Source organism: Chanodichthys erythropterus, chromosome 18 (genome assembly GCF_024489055.1).
Source record: "Chanodichthys erythropterus isolate Z2021 chromosome 18, ASM2448905v1, whole genome shotgun sequence".
Taxonomy (NCBI): Eukaryota; Metazoa; Chordata; class Actinopteri; order Cypriniformes; family Xenocyprididae; genus Chanodichthys; species Chanodichthys erythropterus.
Genome location: NC_090238.1, coordinates 30,461,577 through 30,486,956, shown reverse-complemented (window position 1 = coordinate 30,486,956; position 25,380 = coordinate 30,461,577). Strand labels below are relative to the sequence as shown.

Here is a 25,380-nt window from a genome sequence, read left to right as displayed (position 1 = left end):
ATTTCACTAATTCCATTCAAAAAGTGAAACTTGTATATTATATTCATTCATTACACACAGACTGATATATTTCAAATGTTTATTTCTTTTAATTTTGATGATTATAACTGACAACTAAGGAAAATCCCAAATTCACTTAAGACCAATACAAAGAAAGGATTTTTAGAAATCTTGGCCAACTGAAAAGTATGAACATGAAAAGTATGAGCATGTACAGCACTCAATACTTAGTTGGGGCTCCTTTTGCCTGAATTACTGCAGCAATGCGGCGTGGCATGGAGTCGATCAGTCTGTGGCACTGCTCAGGTGTTATGAGAGCCCAGGTTGCTCTGATAGTGGCCTTCAGCTCTTCTGCATTGTTGGGTCTGGCAGATCGCATCTTCCTCTTCATAATACCCCATAGATTTTCTATGGGTTTAAGGTCAGGCGAGTGTGCTGGCCAATTAAGAACAGGGATACCATGGTCCTTAAACCAGGTACTGATAGCTTTGGCACTGTATGCAGGTGCCAAGTCCTGTTGGAAAATGAAATCTGCATCTACATAAAGTTGGTCAGCAGCAGGAAGCATGAAGTGCTCTAAAACTTCCTGGTATGCGGCTGCGTTGACCTTGGACCTCAGAAAACACAGTGGACCAACACCAGCAGATGACATGGCACCCCAAACCATCACTGACTGTGGAAACTTTACACTGGACCTCAAGCAACATGGATTGTGTGCCTCTCCTCTCTTCCTCCAGACTCCGGGACCCTGATTTACAAAGGAAATGCAAAATTTACTTTCATCAGAGAACGTAACTTTGGACCACTCAGCAGCAGTCCAGTCCTTTTTGTCTTTAGCACAGACGAGACGCTTCTGACGCTGTCTGTTGTTCAAAAGTGGCTTGACACAAGGAATGCGACAGCTGAAACCCATGTCTTGCATACGTCTGCGTAGTGGTTCTTGAAGCACTGACTCCAGCTGCAGTCCACTCTTTGTAAATCTCACCCACATTTTTGAATGGGTTTTGTTTCACAATCCTCTCCAGGGTGCGGTTATCCCTATTGCTTGTACACTTTTTTTCTACCACATCTTTTCCTTCCCTTCGCCTCTCTATTAATGTGCTTGGACACAGAGCTCTAAACAGCCAGTCTCTTTTGCAATGACCTTTTGTGTCTTGCCCTCCTTGTGCAAGGTGTCAATGGTCGTCTTTTGGACAACTGTCAAGTCAGCATTCTTCCCCATGATTGCGTAGCCTACAGAACTAGACTGAGAGACCATTTAAAGGCCTTTGCAGGTGTTTTGAGTCAATTAGCTGATTAGAGTGTGGCACCAGGTGTCTTCAATATTGAACCTTTTCACAATATTCAAATTTTCTGAGATACTGAATTTGGGATTTTCCTTAGTTGTCAGTTATAATCATCAAAATTAAAACAAATAAACATTTGAAATATATCAGTCTGTGTGTAATGAATGAATATAATATATAAGTTTCACTTTTTGAATGGAATTTGTGAAATAAATCAACTTTTTGATGATATTCTAATTATATGACCAGCACCTGTATATATACATATAAACTTACAAACATGTATACATGTTTGAAAGTCTGAATATGTTTATGACGGATGTGGATGGAGACACTTTCTTCAGCTCATACTCATTTGGTAACGCATACTGCCATTATAAAGCTCGGATGTGTATGGATATTTATTAATATTTCTGCGATTATGTTCATCAGAAAGAAGAAAGTCATATATACCTAGGATTGCTTGACGGTGAGTAAAGCTTGGGGTAATTTTCATTTGAAAGTGAACTAATCCTTTAATTCTTATAGATTCAACAAGGTGCTGGAAATGTTCCTACAAGATTTTGGTCCATATTGGCTGCACATCCATAATGCGAATCTCCCTTTTCACCACATCCCAAAGATCTCTATTGGATTGAGATGGTGACTGTGAGTGTAGTGAACTCATTGTCATGTTCAAGAAACCAGTTTGAGATGATTTGAGCTTTGTGACAGTGTACCCATCTTCTGATGGCTATTTCCAGCAGTACAACACACCATGGTCATAAAGGGACAGATATAGTCAGCAACAATACTGTGGCATTTAAATGATACTCAGTTGGTGGTAAGGGGCCTAAAGTTTGCCAAGAAATTATCCCCAACACCATTACACAACCACTAGAGGCCTGAACTATTGATACAAGGCTGGATCTGCTTTCATGCCAAAATTCTGACCCTATATCTGAATGTCGCTGCAGACATATCTCATCAAGCAACGTTTTTCCAGTCTTCTATTGACCAATTTTGGTGAGACTGTATGAATTGTAGCCTCAGTTTCCGGTTCTCTGCTGACAGGAGTGGCAGCCCGGTAGTCTATCTGCTTCAAGGTTTGATGTTTTGTGCGTTCAAAGATGATCTTCTGCAAACCAGGTGGTTATTTGAGTTACTGTTGTCTTTCTATCAGCTCAAATCAGTTTGCCCATTCTCCTCTGACCTCTTGCCCACAGAACTGACACTCAATGGATATTTTCTCTTTTTGGACCATTCTCTGTAAACCCTAAAGATGATTGTGAAAAGTTTGAACTTCAGCAGATCATCTTGAGCATGTCTACATGCCTAAATGCATTGAGTTGCTGCCATGTTATTGTCTGATTAGATATTTGCGTTAATGAGCAGTTGTAATAAAGTGGCTGGTGAGTGTATACAGGCACTAGGCTTGTTCAAAGATGCATCAGCGCTGCCCAGACCAACCAACCTATGACATCTAAGTAATGCGAGAGTGTTTGGAGAGCATATGACCTTATACTTTTGAATCCCTCTCGCGGTACTTTGATGTCATACACTGATGTCTCCACACAGCGCCGATGCATCTCGAACAAGCCTGATATTTTTTATTGTGTTCATTTTTAACTAAACTGGCATGCTGATGATCATAGCTGGCTGACACAATAGGATCAAAAACAATGTTAAAAAACAAGCTTTGTTAGGGCTTGTCTTTTGCAGCAAAAATCATACAGTTAAACTATATGCAAACATAACCTTTCGCTGAGTCTGTTAAATCTTTATTGAAAAGTCGAGTGCTCTCACCTAGCTTTACTCTATGCTGTAATTAAAGCACAGGTTATGGGCATACCATTACGAAAGATTCAGAAGACATGCTGGAACTAGATTATTTGTATAACAACAAGCAGAAACTAATAACTAGGTTTCTAAAAACCACTGCACAACATATTCATTTGACAGATATCTTAAGGACTTGCCTGAAGGTGATGATTTGTCGGACAGGTGAAAACATCACTGAGGTTCACTTCTATGCAAACATTGTGCTTGAGATCTTTGTGGTTTAAAAGGGGCCCCCAAATTGTGTCCTAGGAAGTAGCCCTGGGTTGTATTGCACAATTTAAAGGATCTTAAGAACTAAAATGGCTTGTGACGACTGGTTACAATAAGAGCCTGAAGCACGCAAGAAAATATTTTTACTTGGTTCTTTGCTACTCTGCTGGCTTTGTTCTGTTTAAGGTCTTTTTTATATATATATTTCTATTGTACAAGTTGTTTGCTCTTGAGAAAATATGCACCTGTCTACACTTAACAACCCCCATGAATTCACAAAAGACATCCATGCAAAACATGCATCATTCACTGAAATACAACAAAAGACCTTAAACGTCACTCTGTTTACTTTGCAAGTCTGTAATTACTTGCAATCCAGCAAACACTTTTCATCGTAGGTGTCTTACAGTACACTAATTACAGGGAAAGTCCACAAAAAGCAACCTGAAAGAGCATATCCGCTAAAATTCAAGAGGTTTGGGCCGGCCCCCTCTCCCCCGGGCTCTTAGAGGACCTCCCTGATCACAGGACCTGAGACAGCATTCCCGCCTGTTTAGGCTCCAAGCTCATGGACACAATGGTGATGGAACAGGATTTATTATTTAAGCGTCTCTTTATTTTATGGAGTTACTTTATCTTTAAGAGAACTGTTTAGCTTTTAGAAAACTGTAGTAACTCACATAGGGCGGCACAGTGGCTTAGCGGGTAGCACTGTTGCCTCACAGCAAGGAGTGTGTGTGAGTCCCAAGCAACATAATGGGGAGGGTTGGGGAAAGACCTGTTGAACTACCCCAGGAAAAAAAATAATAAAAAAAATGATTGCCAAGAAAATTCATGGACAGTCTCTTGCATATGGCAAGAGATGGCCCACAGAATTACCAAGAGCCGGATAAGACTGAAATGGTTAATAAATGAGTAATTCATATAAAGGGACACCCCAAAATGAAAGGAGTAAAGCTGAAAAATTATTGTCATTACCCTGCTCACCGAGTTTCACTATCTCACGTCATAGTGAGATATTTCACATTGATGTGCTGGCATCCCGACAGGAAGAAAATTATGAACTCTCTTTCCCAGTTAACAGCGCAGGAGAAGTCCATTTACTGAACAAGCGACAAACATGCTGGCAGGAGACATCTGCCCTGGTTATGAGTTATGTGTTCAATGATGATGGATTTGGAAAAATGCATTTAGCAATAATTACATTTACAAATGCAAAACAAAATAAGATACAATTGCCCATGAAAATATATTAAATCAATAAAGAATCAATATCACATGATTTGTTTGTTAACTTTTCTTTACCACAGAAACTGATATATATATATACAGTGCCCTCCACAATTATTGGCACCCTTAGTAATTATGAGCAAAAGCAGCTGTGAAAATAAATGTGCATTGTTTATCCTTTTGATCTTTCATTCAAAAAATTCACAAAATTATAACCTTTCATTTAAGGAAAATAATTGAAAGTGGGGGGAAACTTACATTATGAAATAAATGTTTTTCTCCAAAACACGTTGGACAAAATTATTGGCACCCTTTTATTCAAACTTTTTGCAACCTCCTTTTGCCAAGAAAACAGCTCTGACTCTTCTTCTATAATGCCTGATGACTTTGGAGAACACCTGACAAGAGATCAGACCATTCCTTCATGCAGAATATCTCCAGATCCTTCAGATTCCAGCTCCATGCTGGTGCTTCTTCTCTTCAGTTCACTCCACTTATTTTCTTTAGGGTTCAGGTCAGGGAACTGGGAAGACCATGGCAGAAGCTTCATTTTGTGCTCAGTGACCCATTTTTGTGTTGGTTTTGATGTTTGTTTTGGATCATTGTCCTGATGGAAGATCCAACCACGGCCCATTATTGGATTTCTAGCAGAAGCGGTCAGGTTTTGATTTTTTATCTGTTGATATTTGATAGAATCCATGATACCATGTATCTGAACAAGATATCCAGGATCTCCAGCAGAAGAATAGGCCTTCAACATTTAAGATCCAGCAGTATATTTAACTGTGGGCATGGGGTACTTTTTTATCCATGTGTGCACCAAACCCATCTGGTGGGTTTGCTGCCAAGAAGGTCTTTTTTTAGTTTCATCTGACCATAGAAGCCAGTCCCATTTGAAGTTCCAGTCGTGTCTGACAACTGAATATACTGGAGATTGTTTCTGGATGAGAGCAGAGGATTTTTCTTGAAACCCTCCCGAACAACTTGTGGGGATGTAGGTGCTGTTTGATATTTTTTTTAGGCTTTCTGAGACTCAAGACTCAACTAATCTCTGCAATTCTCCAGCTGTGATCCTTGGAGAGTCTTTGTCCACTCAAACTTTCCTCCTCATTTCACATTAGGACGATTTAGACATATGTCCTCTTCCAGGCAGATTTGTAACATGTTTAGTTGATTGGAACTTCTTAATTATTGCCCTGATGGTGGAAATTGGGATTTTCAATGCTTTGGGTGTTTTCTTACAGCCACTTTCTATTTTGTGAAGCTCAACAATCTTTTGCTGCACATCACAACTATATTCTTTGGTTTTACTCATTGTGATGAATGCTTACGGCAATTTGGCTTTTGTGTTTCCTCATGTTTATTCTCCTGTGGAACAGAAAGTCATGGCTAGACAATTCCATGCTCCTAGTCACCCTGGTGTGCTAAAAAAATGGGAATATGAATGGGAATATACTTCAGAGATATTTTACTCATAAGAATTTCTAGGGGTGCCAATAATTGTGGCCAACATCTATTGGAGAAAAACATTTATTTCATAAGTTTACACCCACTTTCAACTGTTTTCCTTCAATGAAAGGTTAGATTTAATTTTTTTTTTGTTAGGTTAATTTTTTGAATGAAAGATCAATATATATATATATTGATGATTATTTCATTTTCTAAGTTTCAATTTAAAGGCATAATATTTAAGATTTATGGATAAAATATCCAAAAAACACTAGAACAGCATTATATATTTTGTTGACTTACTTACATTATCCTAAATATTTTCAAGAATTTTTAAATCCAGATTTGACAGAAAACTAATCATGTTATATAGCTCAACACAGTAAGTCTTATTGTTTAAATCTCGTTACAGCGAGTACCATGTTTTACCATGCCTAATATCGATCTAGCTTACTACAGTGTGCAACAAGTGCCTCATAGTAGCCGTATCCAATATGATAAACAGTGCTGCTTTACCCCACATACGCCTGACCAGAAGAAGCGGAAGCGGCGACTGTGGCATAATAAAACTTCAGCTTCTCATGTCTCTCATTAGAAATCGCTCCAGCGTAGTTCACCCAAAAATGAAAATTCTGGTTTTGTTTACTCACTCTCATGTGTTCCAAACTTGTGTTTCTTTCTTCTGTGCAACAGAAGATATTTTGAGAAATATCTTTTTTTTTTTTTTGTCTATACAATGCAAAGTTCTTCAAAATATCTTATGTTGTGTTCCACAGAATATAAAAAACTCATACAGGTTTGGAATGACATGAGATCATTTTTGGGTGAACTATGCTAAACTGAAAAACAATTAAGTGACAAAACAAAATGTAGTTAAACAGCCACTGGGAGCCAGTTGATGGACCAAATACTGAAGGTACTGTAAAAAATATTGGATCACAGACAGAATTTAATGCTGCATTCCAAACAGCTCAGAATTTGGATATGTCCCACCCTGGTCCCACATCCTACCTGGAAATAATGTCTGGAACACCACTCTAAGTCAGACAATCGACCTGTGAAGTGAACTTCTCGACCATATCTAGATCCTGAATCTATACAAAAATGACAACACACTAACAGAAGACAGAAAGCATTCAAATAGAATATTTAGAGATATTTCAAGAAAACCATTCTTGAAAATCTCCCCATTAACAGTTAATAACTAATTAAAACAGGGGTATCAAACTCAGTTCCTGGAGGGCCACAGCCATTAGATTCAACCTTAAACACACCTATATCACAACTATAGGGTGAATTCAGGTTGATAGGGAAACTTTTTACAAGTCATCTCAATGGCAAAAAGTGTCCCAATCACACTGAATTCACCCTAGGTATTGTGTGTTGAAGCACAATACTCTCTGCAGGGCTGTGGCCTTCCAGCAAGAGTTTGACACCCCTGGATTAACACACTCTTTAAGCCATGAGAGGAAAAGAAACAGAATTTAGCAACTACATATGTAAATACAGAAAAACAGAAAGGTAGTTTGTCATGCATTACTGGTTGTCTTCTACTGAAACTCCTTGTAATCACTGAAATGGCGCCATCTACTGGATGTTTTCCCAAATTAACTACTAAGTAAGTTTCAAAATGCTTTATGTTCAATATGCCTGGTCACCTTTCAACATCCCACTATTAGTAATTCTATTCAATAGTTAAGTGATGGTTGGGATCATTTAACATGCTGAGAGATAAACAATACTAAAAACAGCATCAGATGTTTGACTGAACCATGTCAGATACTTTATTAGTCATAGACTGTTAAATTGTTACATGAAACCTGATCATTATTGCAATGCAGCATAATTATCTTACAAATAGACTGGTAATTTTGAGGTACTCAAAATATAGAATACTGAATACAGATTACTCACAAATCACAGAATTCATATCTTCTAATTACAAAAAATGACATTTTGACATTAAAGAATAAGTTCACTCAAAATTCACTGTCCCTTGTGGTATTATTTTGAGGAACAAAAGATTTTTTGTTTAAGAATTTTTTTTCCCCCACAAAAAAATTGCAGTCCATGAGCTTGGTATCCCTTTACCTTTGCTGAAGTCTAAAGGTTTTGGAATTTGATCTTTTACAACCACAGTTTTATATCTAATACTGAAAATTAGAATCTTTATATATGATTTTATTTTTCTTATTCAATGAAAATGATAAAAATAATATTGATTCACTCTGACTTCAGAAACTGTATTAGTCAGCTTGTAAATTAGTCACTAGATTTTGATGTATGGTTCAGCATTCCATCCCGTCTGGCCCCATTTCAATAGGTGATCTTATAAACAGGTTCACCAACATGAAGGACACCTGTTTTCTTGACGGTGTAGTACTGTCCCATTATTGGTGCGGTTTTCTGCTTAGGGTCAGTCAGTCGATAGCTATGAAGCAAAACAAACAAACAAACAAACAAACAAACAAAATCAAGTAGGTTACGAAAACCGTGGATATATAATAAAATATGATATATATATATATATATATATATATATATATATATACAGTGGTTACGGAAGGTATTCAGACCCCCTTAAATTTTTCACTCTTTGTTATATTGCAGCCATATTGCAGTTCATTTTTAATTCCTCATTAATGTACACACAGCACCCCATATTGACAGAAAAACACAGAATTGTTGACATTATTGCAGATTTATTAAAAAAGAAAAACTGAAATATCACATGGTCTTCAGTATTCAGACCCTTTGCTGTGACACTCATATATTTAACTCAGGTGCTGTCCATTTCTTCTGATCATCCTTGAGATGGTTCTACACCTTCATTTGAGTCCAGCTGTGTTTGATTATACTGATTGGACTTGATTAGGAAAGCCACACACCTGTCTATATAAGACCTTACAGCTCACAGTGCATGTCAGAGCAAATGAGAATCATGAGGTCAAAGGAACTGCCTGAAGAGCTCAGAGACCGAATTGTGACAAGGCATAGATCTGGCCAAGGTTACAAAAAAAATTATGTTTTATTTTGGTGCATTATTAATTTAATAAAAAAACATGTTTTTCTGAACTTTCTACTCCTCAAAGAATCCTAAAAAAAAATGTGTCACAGTTTCCACAATGATATTACTAAAATCAGCAAACAAAACAAAAGGAACACTTGTTTACTTTTTAAACTTATAACGTATAATAATGTGACTCTTTGTCCAGATTCTGTAACTGATTAACAAAAAAGAAACAAGCCCAGTTCCTTGGCAAGAAGCACAAGAAAATAATTATTAACTATTGACAGCCATGAACTCATGAGCTCTACCCTTTGATCTGGGTAGATTGTAATTCAACTAGTGTAAAAGGAAAATGCATTGTTTCTGTCTGTGCACACTTACGTTTTGAGCGTGTTCAGTGGTTCTTTCCGGGAGATGACTCCAGTCTCAGGGTCAACAGTGGTAAAGAGGCATCTGAATATTAATACAGAGAATTAATTATTTCACATTACCAACTAATGTACTAGTGAACAGCGTACATTCTACTTTACCTTCCACAGCCAACGACTCTCTTCATCTCCACTTGGCCAATCTGAATATGATCCCATGTGTCCTGGTGTAGGAATAACAGAGTTTTATTTTACACCATAACATACCTTGCATCGTTCCATATTGTATTATATTCAGTCATACCTCTGTGAATGCCTCACAGTCACTGACAACAATACTGGGACGAAATTGAAAGACAGTAACTTCACTATCCAATCGGGTATTCAGGTCTCTAAGAGAGGCCTCTGTCATTAGCATGATGGGAGCAGCATCAGGATAGGCCACCTGAGGAATTGTGAAATATTAGATCAAATAATGCCAGTGGCCGATAAAAAATAACCAAAAGAAAGTCACAGGAAACATTAGATCTGTTCTTTACAGTCATAGTGAGTTATTTCACAAAAATAGTATTGGTTTTGTGTATTATATTAGAAACACAGCTGTGAAACCTAAAAAAATATATATATTAAAATTAGTCTTTTGTTGGGATCCTTTTCTGTCAGTATTTTTTAATTTTAGATACACATCTGCTTTTAGTTGAGTAATACTGTGATATAATTTTGCTAAAATAATAAAATAAAATTATATATTTCTCAATTTCTAATTAATTAATGTATAAATAATACATTTCTCCTCTCTAGTTAATTTAAAAGTGGAAACGTTGGCATATTAAAAACTAGTAATCGCAGGTACAACTGTGAGAACATGTTTTGTCCCACATCTCAAGAGTAAAGATCACAGTTTTACAATAATAATTTTATGGTTAAATATCTTGACTTTTTAAATCTTTATTTGTAGCATAATATATGTACAGGGCTGTCCATCAAACCTTTTCATCCTTAGGATAGAGGGGATCTTTCTCAGAGGGCCTCTGGGACTTTAGATGAGTTTCATAATGCACCAGGCGAACAGTCTTGTCTGATTCCAGGTATCGAGTAAGCCACTCAGACACATCGTCCCCACAGTCCCTGCCCTGAACGTCTATACTAAAGACTCTGGACACACAAGCAAAATTATTCTCAAGTTTCAGTATGCCACTTCAACTAGATGAACCATCTCAGTCTTACAAACTTTGACCACACATAAAATTGGTTAGCACAGCTACACTTTACAAGCGTAAAAATGAAGACGAAATCTTTAGACAGTTTCTGGTTGTCCAACATTATTGGAACATTTTCAGTTAATGTGATGAACTACACTTGTGTGAACTTGAGGAAAACTGACCTCATAACAATGTTGTAATTAGCAATGTTTATTTCTCAGAACAGCAACTTTATAACTCATGAGGGGAAAAAAGTCAGAATTGTGAGATAAAAAGTCGCAATTACCAGTGTTGGGGAAAGTTACTTTTAAAGGTGCCGTAGAACGTGTTTTCAAAAGATGTAATATAAGTCTAAGGTGTCCCCTTAATGTGTCTGTGAAGTTTCAGCTCAAAATACCCCATATATTTTTGTTTATTCATTTTTTTTACTGCCTATTTTGGGGCATCATTAAATATGCGCCGATTCAGGCTGTGGCCCCTTTAAATTCTCATGCTCCCCGCCTCCGAGCTCGCGGCTGCCTTAAACAGCATAAACAAAGTTCACACAGCTAATATAACCCTCAAAATGGATCTTTACAAAGTGTTCGTCATGCAGCATGTCTAATCGTGTAAGTACGGTATTTATTTGGATGTTTACATTTGATTCTGAATGAGTTTGATAGTGCTCTGTGGCTAAAGCTAACATTACACACTGTTGGAGAGATTTATAAAGAATGAAGTTGTGTTTATGAATTATACAGACTGCAAGTGTTTAATGATAAAAATAACGACAGTCTTGTCTCCGTGAATACAGTAAGAAACAATGGTAACTTTAACCACATTTAACAGTACATTAGCAACATGCTAACGAAACATTTAGAAAGACAATATACAAATATCCCTAAAAATATCATGATATCAATGATCATGTAAGTTATTATAGCTCCATCTGCCATTTTTCGCTATTGTCCTTGCTTGCTTATCTAGTCTGATGATTCAGCTGTGCACAGATCCAGACGTTAATACTGCCTGCCCTTGTGTAATGCCTTGAACATGGGCTGGCATATGCAAATATTGGGGTCATACATATTAATGATCCCGACTGTTACATAACAGCCGGTGTTATGTTGAGATTTGCCTGTTCTTCGGAGGTCTTTTAAACAAATGAGATTTATATAAGAAGGAGGAAACAATGGAGTTTGAAGCTCACTGTATGTCGTTTCCATGTACTGAACTCTTGTTATTCAACTATGCCAAGGTAAATTCAATTTTCGATTCTATGGCAGCTTTAAAAGTAATGCATTGCAATATTGCGTTACTCCCTAAAAAAAGTAAGAAATTGCATTAGTTGCTTTTTATGAAAAGTAATGCGTTACATTAGTTTTGGTTTACTTTTTCTCACCTGGGATGGGCTTGCTTGTTTGTTTGTTTTAAAAACAAAAACAAAAAAAAAAGTTTATTTTTGGCAAATGTTAAAGAAGAATAGGATACAGGAGAAGGAAGTTCAACACTCTTATTTCTAAATTCTATCTAAAGTAATTTTTGATTATTAGTATGGTTGAATTAGATCATTGAAGGTCAGCAGCAAAGACATTGGTTAATAAAGTGAGATTAAATACATAAAGTATATTTGTGTAATTTAATATAGTTAATTATTACAGGTTTGCATAAAATTCTGAGATAGAATTTCACTGTTTTTATTCATTTTGAGGAATACTGAATGTTTTCGTGCAAGTGAGGAGAGTAAATACAGTCTAGAGCTACAATATTCATCATGTTCACACAGCACACACAACACCACTTTATTTCTCTCAACATGGGGACAAGCTGTCAGTCAACAAATGTAAAAAGTAACTTAGACATTTTGTTGTAAATTAGAAAAAAGTAATAGGTTACTTTACTAGTTACTTGAAAAACGTGATCTGATTACATAACTCAAGTTACTTGTAATGCATTACCCCCAACACTGGCAATTAACTTTTTTTATTTTTTATTCATTGGCAGAAACAAGCTCTCATAATAATCACCCTGAGGTCAGTTATCTATGTTTGTAACACTATGTACCTGCAGTCCACAACTGCGTTATTTGGCTGGTGTAGAGGAACCCTCAACTCCTCCATCTGGGGTCCATTAAGACACAGCTGCCCACCTTCACAGCTCAAAGACACCAACACCAGACGAGGCTGCTGTCTGCCTGTCACCATGTGTCCATCCTCTGTGATGACCAGCCAGTGACTGCAACAAAAACAAAATTTTGTACAAAATGTACTACATAATATGTCACGACGCGAATTATACGAGGTTTGGGAGGTTTCTGACCCACCCCTCTATAAGGTTTGAACCATAGACTGTAAAAAAAAAAAAAAAAAAAAAAAAAAAAAAGGTTTGAACCCCTCCGAAGAAAATCAAAAGAAAGAAAGACAAAAGTATTTCTGTTAACGTTACATATATAAGTGAGTATGTTTTCGAAGTTTTCAAAAGTTTTAGTAGTCACAAAAGTTATGTTAGTCAGAGAGCTAAAATAGACAAAACTATGGCTATATCTCGAGCGCTTTAAAAGTTACTGATAATTCGTGCTTTAAAAGTTACTGATAATTCATGCACTGACCTATATAACAGTAGCCTACATCTAAAAGCGTATATAACAGATATGCGTTCAAAGAAATTACATGACTGACAAGCAAAGATGCACACTTACTTCTATCAAATACTTACCGATCCCGCAGTTCGCCATATTTCAGCCCCATTCGCAGGCATTCTGCTGTCTCTACCGACACCCCTTTCCCAGACTTCATCGGATGAACCAGCAGCTGAGTAACAACTCCCACTCGAGTTAACTTTTTCTCCTGACGCATATATTTATACGCGAGACCGAGTCCAAGCAGAGCAACCGTTGTGCCTGCAGCGTATAATGCGAATTTCCGATTTTGGCCAAAGACTTTCACAAACTCATCGTTGAAGTCCATCTTTATTTTCGGAAATAATTATATGTCTGCGATATTTGACAAGTCTGATACGTTTCGCAGCATTCAGTAGCACAGTGTTTTAATTGCAGCCAATGAGAAGGCGCGTTGCTACCGGGTAGTTTTAAAGTGAAAGGTCCTCACTTTGAAGTCAACATTAAATCGGAAAAAATTCTTTTACACGTCCTGATTGTGAACGATTAATCAGCAGGTTATTTTAAAGCAAACATTAGTCTTTCATAAAAAATATATAATAACTTGATCACCATCTGAAACACCGCTGACATCACCAAGACCGCTTTATTTTTTAACTCTCTCCCCCAAACACCTGTCATTCAGACCACCTTTCACTATCCAATTAATTTCCAATGACTAAAAATAAATGGCTGCATCCAAAATCGCATACTTCCCTGCTGAAAAATCCAGCTAAAACGGGCCTACGCTGGTCAGGCTGGTTTTAGATGGTCTCAGCCTGGTCATAGCTGGTTTTAGAGAGGTTTTGGTTAGCTAGGAGACTGGGAGACCAGCTTAAACCAGCTTAAACCAGCTAACCCAGGCTGGGAGACCAGCTTAAACCAGCTGAACACCAGCTAACCCAGGCTTGGAGACCAGCTAAAACCAGCTTAAACCAGCTAAGACCAGACAACCAGCTTAGGCTGGTTTTAGCTGGATTTTTCATATAGTAGGTGAAAAACAGTATGTGAGAAAATAAGTATGTCTAAATTCACAATACTCATAAAATAGTAGCCAAAATGTAACCTGGATGACCTACTACTTCCGGCAGGATTCTGATGTGTGCTTACGATGGACACTTTATTATCCCGTGAGGCCACGGGAGAAGATTTGTGAATGGCAGTGACATGTGAGAAACATATCAGTGAGAGAAGGCAGTGAATGGCAGTGAGAGAAGACTCTAAAAAAGTCTGGGTTAAAAACAACCCAAGTTGGGTTAAATATGGACAAACTCATCAACTGGGTTGTTCTGACCAATACTGTATTTGACCAACCTAATTGGCAGTTTTATTTAACTCAACTTTTGATTAAAAGTTATATGGCTGGCTTAAAATGAACCAAAAAATATGTTGGAAATTAAAAATCAGAGACATAATTACTAGAGGCAACAGTAATAATCAAAAGGTGAACATTTATTAATAAGCAATTTAATAAATGTTTACTGTTTAATTATCATTCTTTAAACTTATGAATAAATGTTAATTTATTAAACTTATTAATAAATATTAATTTCCATTCTATTTTGGGTTCATTTTAAGCAAGCAATATAGGCATTTTTAAACAATAGTTGAGTTAAATAAAACTACCCAGAAGGTCGGCTAAATATTTAACCCATCCACTGGGTCAAAACAACCCGATCGTTGGGACTGTCCATATTTAACCCAACTTGGGTTGTTTTTAACCCAACATTTTTTACACTCTAAAAAAGTGCTATATAGCACTAAAAGTGGTTCTTGGCTCGTAATCATATAGGGGAACCACTTTTGGTGCTATGTAGCACCTTATCTTTAAAGGTGCTCTACTGTGCCTTTGTCAAATGGTGTGATGTAGAACCCATAAGAGATGCCATATCGCATCTTATTTCTTCAACAAAAATGGTGCTAAACAGCATCAACAGTGGTTCTTTGGCTCGTAAAGAACCTTTAAAAGGGTTTAGCAGGTTCTTTGTACGGTAGTGGTGCTATATAGCACCTTTGGTATCCCAAAGAGCCAGTTAAGAACCGCTGAAGAACCACTGAAGCACCAAGATTTGGTGCTATACAGCACTTACAGTGGTTCCCCTATGATTATGAGCCAAAGAACCACTTTTAGTACTATATAGAGCCATTTTTAAGAGTGATTTCAGATGCAGCCGATGACTAAATTTATAGGATAAATAAAATAAAAAAGTCCCATCCTACTTTTTTTTTTTTTTAAACATTTTTTTCACTCCAAAATATACATTAAATGTGTTGCAATGATATATCATTCTGACTCATCTGGTACATCATGCATGCACATTATGGTAAATGTGAAAATGAACACAGAAAAAATGAAAAAGTGTTTTTAGTGGGTTCAAAAATAATTTCAGTCAAACCTAACTTTGCTTGTTTTCACAAAATGTTGACAACATTCTACCAAAGAAGGCAGTCGTGGCCTAATGGTTAGACAGTCAGGCCCCGTTTGCATTAGTGCGTTTTCATTTTAAAATGAAAACAATCCTCATTTATACTGGTGTTTCTGTCACAGACACGTCAGGTTCCACCTCACTCCCTTACCCGCGCACTCAATCACCGGAATTCTAATCACCGCCACCTGAAGCTCATCATCACAGTCATCAGCCACACTACAAGAACCCCACACTCACACACACACATTGTCCGGTCTCGTTCGTGATACACCCCGTTGTTCACTTACCTCAAGGACTCGCGAAACTATACTTACCTGTTTACTTCATCTCCTTCGTCTCCATTGTCTCCAGTACTCCTCGTGTTCCTACCTGCCTGTGTGTGTGAGTGTTCCTGTCTGCCATCTCCAGCGTCTCCTTCCACCATCACCTGCATCACAAGGAAAAGGACAGTATTAACTCTTATTCATCTCCAAGATCTTCCATATCCACATTCCCTTACCTGTTTGCTCTGCTGATTGTCACAATAAATTACCCAACTGCTTTTATCTCTGCTTCCGGTGTCTCTGTTGTAACAGTTTCCACTTAGAAACAATCTCACAACGTCACATCATGTAACAGATGCTGCCGAGAGAGACGGCTATGTTTCCCAAAAGCATTGTAACAATAGCCACTTTACGATCAGTTTAGGCTTGCAATGCTTTTGGGAAACGCAGCCCTGGTCTGTTTTTGTCCTATTCCGGTAGAGTAATGTGGGCAGCCATGCCTTCGTTTTCAAAACTCTCAGTTTTGGTCTGTTTACACTGAAACACAACCCTGGAGTTTTCAAACTAAAACAGGGTCTGCAGCATTTTCAAAACTCTGTTTTCGAGGTTTGATAATGCCGGCGTAGTGTAAACGGCTGGCGTAACCATAGCAAAAATTATGTATTTTAAAACTAAAACGCATTAGTGTAGATAGGGCTTCAGACTGGTAACCAGAAGATTCAAGTTTAGGCACCTAACCCCCAATCACTCCCTGGGCGCCACAGCAAAAATAGCTGCCCACTGCTCCAGGTGTGTGTGTTCACAGTTTGCACTGTGTGTGTTCACTACTCACTACTCCTAATGTGTGTGCACTAACTGGATGGGTTAATGCAGAGGATAAATTCCAAGTATGCCTTCACGTCACTTTCACTTTTTCACTTTCAAAAAAGGTTAACTTGTATTGAACTTGGAACATATTCCTTATTAGACCTTTTACAGTACAAACACTGTGGAAATGCATATCCTTTAGTTTTACTGACATTTGGCATAAAAAGGATCAATTCCACATGAACAAATCATTTTTCTATTCTTTTTTATTATTGTTCTAATCAGCAAAGAGTTATTTTTGCCCTGTATCTTTTAGTAAGAACAAAAATAGAAACATAAATGTACATTCTGTCCTCCCCTCATTGACCTGCTGGCCAAAAGATATTTTTTACCTTTCACATGAATGTAGATGCCAAACCAGAAAAATACAGAAGGAAAAGCAACAGATGCCGCCACCATGGGGGGGCAATACAGGCATTTGTTGTAATGGCGTTCCTTCTGTCACTGTGTCATGCAGGTTTAATAGCTGAAGGCAAAGTCTTGGGCACAAAGCGCTTTCTCCTTGGCAGGATGTGAAGATGGCACACACTCCTCTGTGGGCCAAACATAGCCTGAGCAGCAAGGCCTCTCTGAGTCATGGGGGATACACAGGACACGATGTCCAGATCAGTGCTGAGAGCACTTGGAGGGTCCGTATGGGATAACTGCTGTTTTTCCAAGAGCTCTAGTTCAGACCAAGGTCATATTTATACTTTATCTTCAAAGTTGACATTTATGTGTTAAACATCAAGTGTAATTAGATACCTCAGGTTCAATGGTCATATACGCTTTCCATGCTGAGATGTTGGCTCTGATATCATTGTTACATACAGACAACTCTGTCCTAGTTTTGAAAAACAAAGTCATCTGCAGCCAGTCTGAATATTATTTTATCAGTTCACGTGACCTCCATCAGGTTAATATGTTTAAGGAGGTTTTAAAAAGGTCAGATTATTCCCTTAACACACTGTACAGAGCTGGGCAGAGAGCAGGAGTCATATTGGTTTGCCATCTGGATCAACAAATACCTGATAGGTGTTTCATTTTGCTGGTTACACTGAGGTCTAAAATAGCGTATTACAGGGGACTCATTACAGTAATGGAGTGGGTACAGTCTGACAATAATATCCTTTATCAGATCACAGTATACTTAATAAAGTGTGTCAGATGTAGTTTTCTCAATATTGCAAAACCTATCACTGCAGAATTGAGGAGCTGGCTGCCTTTTAAGGAGTTGGAATTTGAGTTGAATTGGCCACACCCCCACAGGAAGCTGAACTGATGGGAATTTATTGAATTTCGATACAGATCATGCATTCTACGAAGGGGAAATTCAAGAAAATATTAGAAAGAAGAAAAAGAATTATCCTGAAACTTTTTCAAGTTTTATTATATCAGAACTTTTACTTTGCCCTGAGACGCTTTGCTTTCTCTCTCAAAAATATCCTCTGAGAAACTCAGTGTTCACTCACAAAAGCATTAAAGGGTTAGTTCACCCAAAACTGAAAATTAATTACTCACCCTCATGTCGTTCCACACCCGTAAGACCTTGGTTCATCTTTAGAACACAAATTAGGATATTTTTGATAAACTCAGTTGGCTCAATGAGGCCTCAATTGACAGCGAGATAATTAACACATTCAAATGTCCCGAAAGCTACTAAAGACATATTTAAACAGTTCATGTGTCTACAGTGATTCAACCTTAATGTTATGAAACGACAAGAATACTTTTTGTGCGGCAAAAAACAAAATAACGACTTTATTTAACAAAATCTAGTGATGGAAGATTTCAAAACACTGCTTCATGAAGCTTCGGAGCTTTACGAATCTTTTGTTTCGAATCAGTGGTTCGGAGCGCGTATCGAACTGCTAAAGTCACGTGATTCCAGTAAACGAGGCTTCGTTATGTCATAATTGTTTTGAAATTTCAATGGTTGACCACTGGGGGGTGTGACTTTAGCAGTTTGATACACGTTCTGAACCACTGATTCGAAACAAAAGATTCGTAAAGCTTCGAATCTTCATGAAGCAGTGTTTGAATGTGTTAGTTATCTTGCTGTCAATTGAGGCCTCACTGAGCCATCAGATTTTATCGAAGGTCTTATGGGTGTGAAACGACATGAGGGTGAGTAATTAATGACATAATTTTCATTTTGGGGTGAACTATCCCTTTAAAATGACGTTTTTCCTCCAGTCTCATTATTTCCATCACCAGTTTTGCAAGCTCAAGTTGAATTTTGCAAGTGAAACCAAATGTATTGCAATTTTTTTTTTTCCTTCCATCGCATATTTTTTCAATCACCATAATGAAATATGTAGGCTAAATAGAATTTTTATGTTTTACTTCAAAAATAATTGACATTTTAAACACTATCTATCTATCTATCTATCTATCTATCTATCTATCTATCTATCTATCTATCTATCTATCTATCTATCTATCTATCTATCTATCTATCTATCTATCTATCTATCTATCTATCTATCTATCTATCTATCTATGTATGTATCTATCTATGTATGTATCTATCTATCTGTCTATCTCAGTTCAAATTCAACTCAAATTCAGGAACTGAATTGGAATTTAAAAAGGCATTCTCAGTTCAATTCTGAACAATAAACAACACTGCAATGCAAAGCCAAAAATGACTGAAATTTATAGAAAATTAACAAATTTAAAATTTTTATATCATAAGCATTTCATCTGAACAGGGTAAAATAATATTCAAGATTTTTGGTCAGAATATGTTTTTAGTAACTGTTAAAACATTGTTTATTGCACTGTTTCAGGGAGTAAATGTGCTATCTGAAGTATAAGACCGTTTGAATTCTCCTAACAGTCATCATAGATGTGTTTGTGTAAAAAGACTCCTAGCGGATCTCTTTCATCAGTCCACCTCAATCTTGGGTGGTCCGATCAATCATCTTTATGTGAATGCTATCAAAATAATTCATGTGACTCATTAAAAGATCTACAGTGACTGCATAAGAAAGTGAGGTGATTCAGACAGAGCTGCGTCTCTTGGAGAAGAGCCTGAACGGTGAGATGTTTCTCAGGTCAGCAGACACAGTGCTAATGGCCGAGCAGCGTTGAGGGTTACACACGCAGCCTGTGGGGCTGGGTTTGAAAAAGTGGTGGGGAGATATGTCTCCTTGCTCCATTAGCGCATCAGTGAAGGACAGATCTTGCGGGAGGATCACCATTTTCTCTCTGCTTTTGTACCACAGGCAGGAGCACACCGTCTGGAAGTGAAGCACCTCAGCATAGACGCTCTTCAGCCCTCGCCTTCTGTCTCGCCCCACGGCGGCTGGGCTCGGAGGGTCTGGACAGCGCAGAACAGGATCTTTGTGTTTATCTTTGGAGAGTAGCGCCCTCTGCGCCGCGTCTCTTCTCTCGTCCTCTGTGTTCATTGTCATGAACCGTAGCACCACTAGATTGAGGAAAGCACCAATTACTGTGAGGCCCATCAGGATATAAACAAAACTAAAGGCCACGTAATTAGGGTTGGTTTGGAGAGCGTTGTCCTTCTGTAGGGCTACGTAATCCCCGAAACCGATGGTGGTGAGGGTGATGAAACAGTAGTAGAAGGCATGGAAAAAGGTCCAACCTTCGTAGTGGGAGAAGGCAGCTGCTCCTACGCACAAGGTGCTGATGCAAGAGAAGAAGCCGATGATCACCATGTTGGCCATGGAGACTTCCGGCCTCCGCAGGCCCATGCATTTCTTGGCTTTGTGCAACAGGAAGCGGACGAAGGTGTTGATGCGTTCGCCCAGGCTTTGGAACATCACCAGGGTGAGGGGGATGCCTAAAAGCGCATACCCCATGCAGAATGCTTTCCCAGCATCCGTACTGGGGGCGGCATGGCCGTAACCTTGGGAAGAAGAGCAGAACAAGATAAGTGGTTCAAAGAACCAACATTTTCATGGAAGACTTGATGGGATGTTGTATGTTTAGATGTTTGTAGACCTTAACCCCTTCAGACCTGCATCCATTGGACATCACATGATTTATGGTTTGAACCAATAAAATGTTATGTTCTTATAATATGGGTAATGTTTGGTCACTTATTGGTTCCTGATCAAGCAATCACAATGAATATATGACCCCTAACTTAATCTAACTTAAGCATAACTATACGTAACTCACTGCTTAAAGGGTTAGTTCACTCAAAAATGAAAATTCTGTTATTTATTACTCACCCTCATGTCGTTCCACACCCCTAAGACCTTTGTTCATCTTCAGAACACAAATTTAGATATTTTTGATGAAATCCAAGAGGTTTTTTTATTCCCCATAGACAGTAATTTAACCACCATTTTCAAGGTCCAGAAAGGTACTAAAGACATCGTTAAAATAGTCCACATGACTATTTTTTACATCAGAATGCTGACTGAATGCATGCGTGTGATTCTGACGCAGGAGCCAGCCAATAATCATTCGCATTCTGACTTAGAACCCGGAAGCGCTGAACGTAAACAACTTATGAGAATGACACAGAAGATATTAAATAAAGTCGTTGTTTTTGCGCACAAAAAGTATTCCTGTCGCTTCATAAAATTAAAGGGTTAGTTCACCCAAAAATGAAAATTCTGTCATTTATTACTCACCCTCATGCCATTCCACACCCGTAAGACCTTCGCTAATCTTCGGAACACAAATTAAGATATTTTAGTTGAAATCCGATTGCTCCGTGAGGCCTGCATAGGGAGCAATGACATTTCCTCTCTCAAGATCCATAACGGTACTAAAAACATATTTAAATCGGTTCATGTGCGTACAGTGGTTCAATATTAATATTATAAAGCGACAAGAATATTTTTGGTGCGCCAAAAAAAAACAAAATAACGACTTATTTAGTGATGGCCGATTTCAAAACACTGCTTCATGAAGCATCGGAGCATAATTGAATTAGTGTGTTGAATCATGATTTGAATCGCGTGTCAAACTGCCAACGGCTGAAATCATGTGACTTTGGCGCTCCGAACAGCAGATTCGATATGCTGATTCATTATGCTCCGATGCTTCCTGAAGCGGTGTTTTGAAATCGGCCATCACTAAATAAGTCGTTATTTTGTTTTTTTGCCGCTCCAAAAATATTCTCGTCGCTTTATAATATTAATATTGAACCACTGTACTCACATGAACTGATTTAAATATGTTTTTAGTACCTTTATGGATCTTGAGAGGCCTATGGAAGCCTCATGGAGCTATCGGATTTCAACTAAAATATCTTAATTTGTGTTCCGAAGATTAACGAAAGTCTTACGGGTATAGAACGACATGTGGGTAAGTAATAAATGACAGAATTTTCATTTTTGGGTGAACTAACCCTTTAAGGTTGAACCGCTGCAGTCATGTGGATTATTTTAACAATGTCTTAAGTACCTTTCTGAAACGACATGAGGGTGAGTAATTAACAATTAACAATTTTGGAATGAACTAACCCTTTAAGCCCCTTTTGTATGTTCATGGTAGTCTCATCAATTTCCACCTATTATAATCTTGATAGTATCAAGCTGATAATTTTCAAAGTTAATCTGAAGCTCTTTCAGAGTTGTAGAACACAGGTTAGTCAAGACTTTACCAGAGTAAGCTACCATGAAATGTCAATAGGTCAATGTGTTCCACTGACTGTGAGATTTACCTACGTAATTCAGCTGTGCATAGAATAACATTAGTGTTCTTTGGAGGTGTATGTCAGGTAAACAACCTCTTAAGAATTCTGGATACATTTAAAGAAGTAAACAGGCCAGTCAATATCTTCACAGTTTGTTACTGACCAGAGTCATCAGGCTATTCATCAGATGCACACCCCCCACATTTATTTGTACTGGATGTTTTTTAACATTCTGTAAATATTATTACCAAAATTCATTGCACTTAGCCATCTCAATGTTGTTATGATGATGCTGTAAACTCCGCAATGAGGGCAGACTAATACGGCATTAGCCCGGAGATTTGTTGAAGCTCTGCACATAGTTCTCCGTATTGGGATACCAAAAAGATGCACGTTTTCAACAAGCAAATTAGGTCAATGAAGTTGAAATGAATGAAGTATAATCTATTGTTATGTGTCTATGACATTACAGAATTGCTGTTCTTGCTTTTATCAGGACAAAGGCTAATTCTGTACCTATAAATTGGGTAATAGTAAAAAAAATAATAAAATAAACCATCATGTTCTGCTGAGCATGACTATACTTTTTTCATGTACATGAACAAATAATAGCCAAACTAACTTAAAGTTAAATTATTTATTTAAATATGTTCATCTGACCTAATCCTAACCCTACAGATCATGTGAATCTTTAACCCCATCACAAATAAAAACTGATGGTAGGCCTAACCTACAAATGGTAACATCTAAATTAACTGATTATATTCGAGTCAAAAATATTATTTCATTCATTGCATTTTTCATGTAAGTTTGAAGCTATTAAAATTATGATATGATTATTTGTACAGTATATAATCACTTCCATTAAGAATAGTAAAAGAGATTTCAATCTTCAGTCTTTCAAACAAAAACATGAGGGTTAAAAGAGAAATAAGTAAACCTGTAAAAATTGTTTAGCTGTAATTGTCATTCGAACAAGCAATGCAACATCAGCTAGTGAAAACTGACATAACATACATTAGCATTTTGTATGGTGCTCTTCTAAAAATAACCCATGACCATTTTTGAACTAATCCACCGGAAGCAATGACCGAAATCACCATGAACTGTAACACAGGATTAAGCACTTCAGTGATGACTGTATATGAGTGTTCTTCTTCATATGGCTCATTTATCAATCTTATCATCCGATATAAGTTAATTAGCCTATATGTCTTAAGCAGTCTTAGCGAACATATTTCAGGAAGATTGAATTTTGCTGAATTTAGGCTCAATAAATAAATAAAAACCAGAAAACCTCAAAGTAAAAGGCTAAATTTACGTTTCAAAATATGTCAGCTGCAGTTGCCAGAACTTTACAGTTTACAGGATGACATTTGGTGACTGTATCTTTTAAAGTCCCTAGCTATATGATTACATTATTACATAATATTATGCTATTATTCTTACTATTTGAGAAAATATGTGCAATGGAAAACCAAACAATGACTTTAAGTCCATCGAAATTGTCATGAAAATAAAACAGGATCACAAAACATTAATGTTACAAGCAACTAAATAAACCAATCTGGGTAGCGTTTCCCAAAAGCATAGTAAGCCTAAATTGATCGTAGCTCCATTGGTTTCAATGGAGCTACGATCAACTTAAGCTTACGATGCTTTTGGGAAACTCTGCCCTTATTGTAACTGCCATTTTCACATAAATTATAAGATTCATAATTTAATAAATGCATATATGCGTTTTATCTTGTGAAGTAGGCTATATAATATACATTGCGTTTCTTATTCTTATTCAATTTTGAACAAAATTAAAATATTTTCTAAACCTAAAGATGAGCTTATAAGCAATGCAACAGGCTAGGAAACTATAAAACATCATTAGACAAGAAAACACAAATTAAGTTAATCGGTTAAGACCTGAAAGATTACCTATGGTCGTTATCACAGTGATGGCAAAATAAAAAGACCCGGCGAACTTCCACTGGACTCCTGCTTTGTGAGGCTTCAGAAGCAAAACGACCTTTTCAATCTGATCAAAATCAAGCCTGGTGAGATTATATTTATGCATGAGTAGAAATTTTCGATAGTCAAGCTTAGCCTTCTGGGTTTTCTCTTGCTTTGACTCGAGAGCGTCGAAGACTCCCGCTCCAATGAGTAAATAGGACAAAGTGCAGATAATTAAGACGAGTGTCCGCACGTTTTGCCTCTTCATCTTCTCATAGTCGCTTCAAAATATCCATCAGTTTTCAAAGCTCCGGTCCGGGCATGGGAACTTTCCTGATTCATGGCTTGTCATAACTCTCTTGGACCCCGTGGCAGCAAGAATCCAACTGAGGGTCTCCTGAAAAAGTGGCCACAAGTGGCGCTATTAAAAGAAGTCATGTTTAGTGGGAGCTGTTCTTTCAGCACCACCCCCAGGGACTGAGACACACACTCCTTATATGGTCATTTGCACCTTCAAGTTAGTTTGAGCAGCACACTGGTGAACTGGGAGACGGAATGATGGTTTATACAGTGATGTATTACGTTGTAATTCATATAGGGGATATATGTACGAATTTTCATGCATCGACCATTTTCACAAATTGTGATGATGCGTTTTAACTGTCATCAGTATCGTAAATTCTGCAGTTTTTTCTTTTTTTTTTAAACGTAGCCTACATGCATAACACTAGGTATACTTAGTATTATATTACCTTTGCATCAAATTACAATTGCTCTCTATTTTTCTCCTCTTTTTGAAAGTTGTGAAAACACTATTGTTGAGTTTTTCCTTTGCTATTTGAGAAAATCGAAACACGACTTGTAACGAAACATAAAAAAAACGAGACCTTCTCCGAATTTTTATTATGAAAGCCTGTAGACTGATTTTATGGAAAAGACTCGGACCGGTTTCATCGGGAAAATCCAAAGGATGTGACGTTTACGCGCGCACCAGTGAGGACACATGAAATGAATGATTGTACAATGTTCAGGATAATGCAAAAAGAGCCATTTTTTACTGTAATGTA

At 37.5% G+C, this 25,380-nt stretch overlaps 2 protein-coding genes across 2 annotated transcripts; both read right to left on the bottom strand.

Annotated features, from left to right (window-relative positions):
- Positions 1–7,757: 7,757 nt before the first annotated feature.
- marc1 (mitochondrial amidoxime reducing component 1) lies at positions 7,758–13,811 on the bottom strand. The gene is made up of 7 exons (XM_067367314.1): positions 13,271–13,811; positions 12,620–12,790; positions 10,364–10,529; positions 9,679–9,819; positions 9,537–9,598; positions 9,388–9,459; positions 7,758–8,427 (listed from the first exon to the last, which is right to left on the bottom strand). Exons 1-7 carry the CDS (start codon positions 13,519–13,521, stop codon positions 8,313–8,315), a joined length of 978 nt encoding a protein of 325 aa, XP_067223415.1. The 5' UTR covers positions 13,522–13,811; the 3' UTR covers positions 7,758–8,312.
- Positions 13,812–19,535: 5,724 nt separating this feature from the next.
- Positions 19,536–24,640, bottom strand: kcnk3b (potassium channel, subfamily K, member 3b). The gene is made up of 2 exons (XM_067366761.1): positions 24,299–24,640; positions 19,536–20,623 (listed from the first exon to the last, which is right to left on the bottom strand). The coding sequence occupies exons 1-2, from the start codon at positions 24,579–24,581 to the stop codon at positions 19,755–19,757; spliced, it is 1,152 nt and encodes a 383-aa protein (XP_067222862.1). The 5' UTR covers positions 24,582–24,640; the 3' UTR covers positions 19,536–19,754.
- Positions 24,641–25,380: the final 740 nt, after the last annotated feature.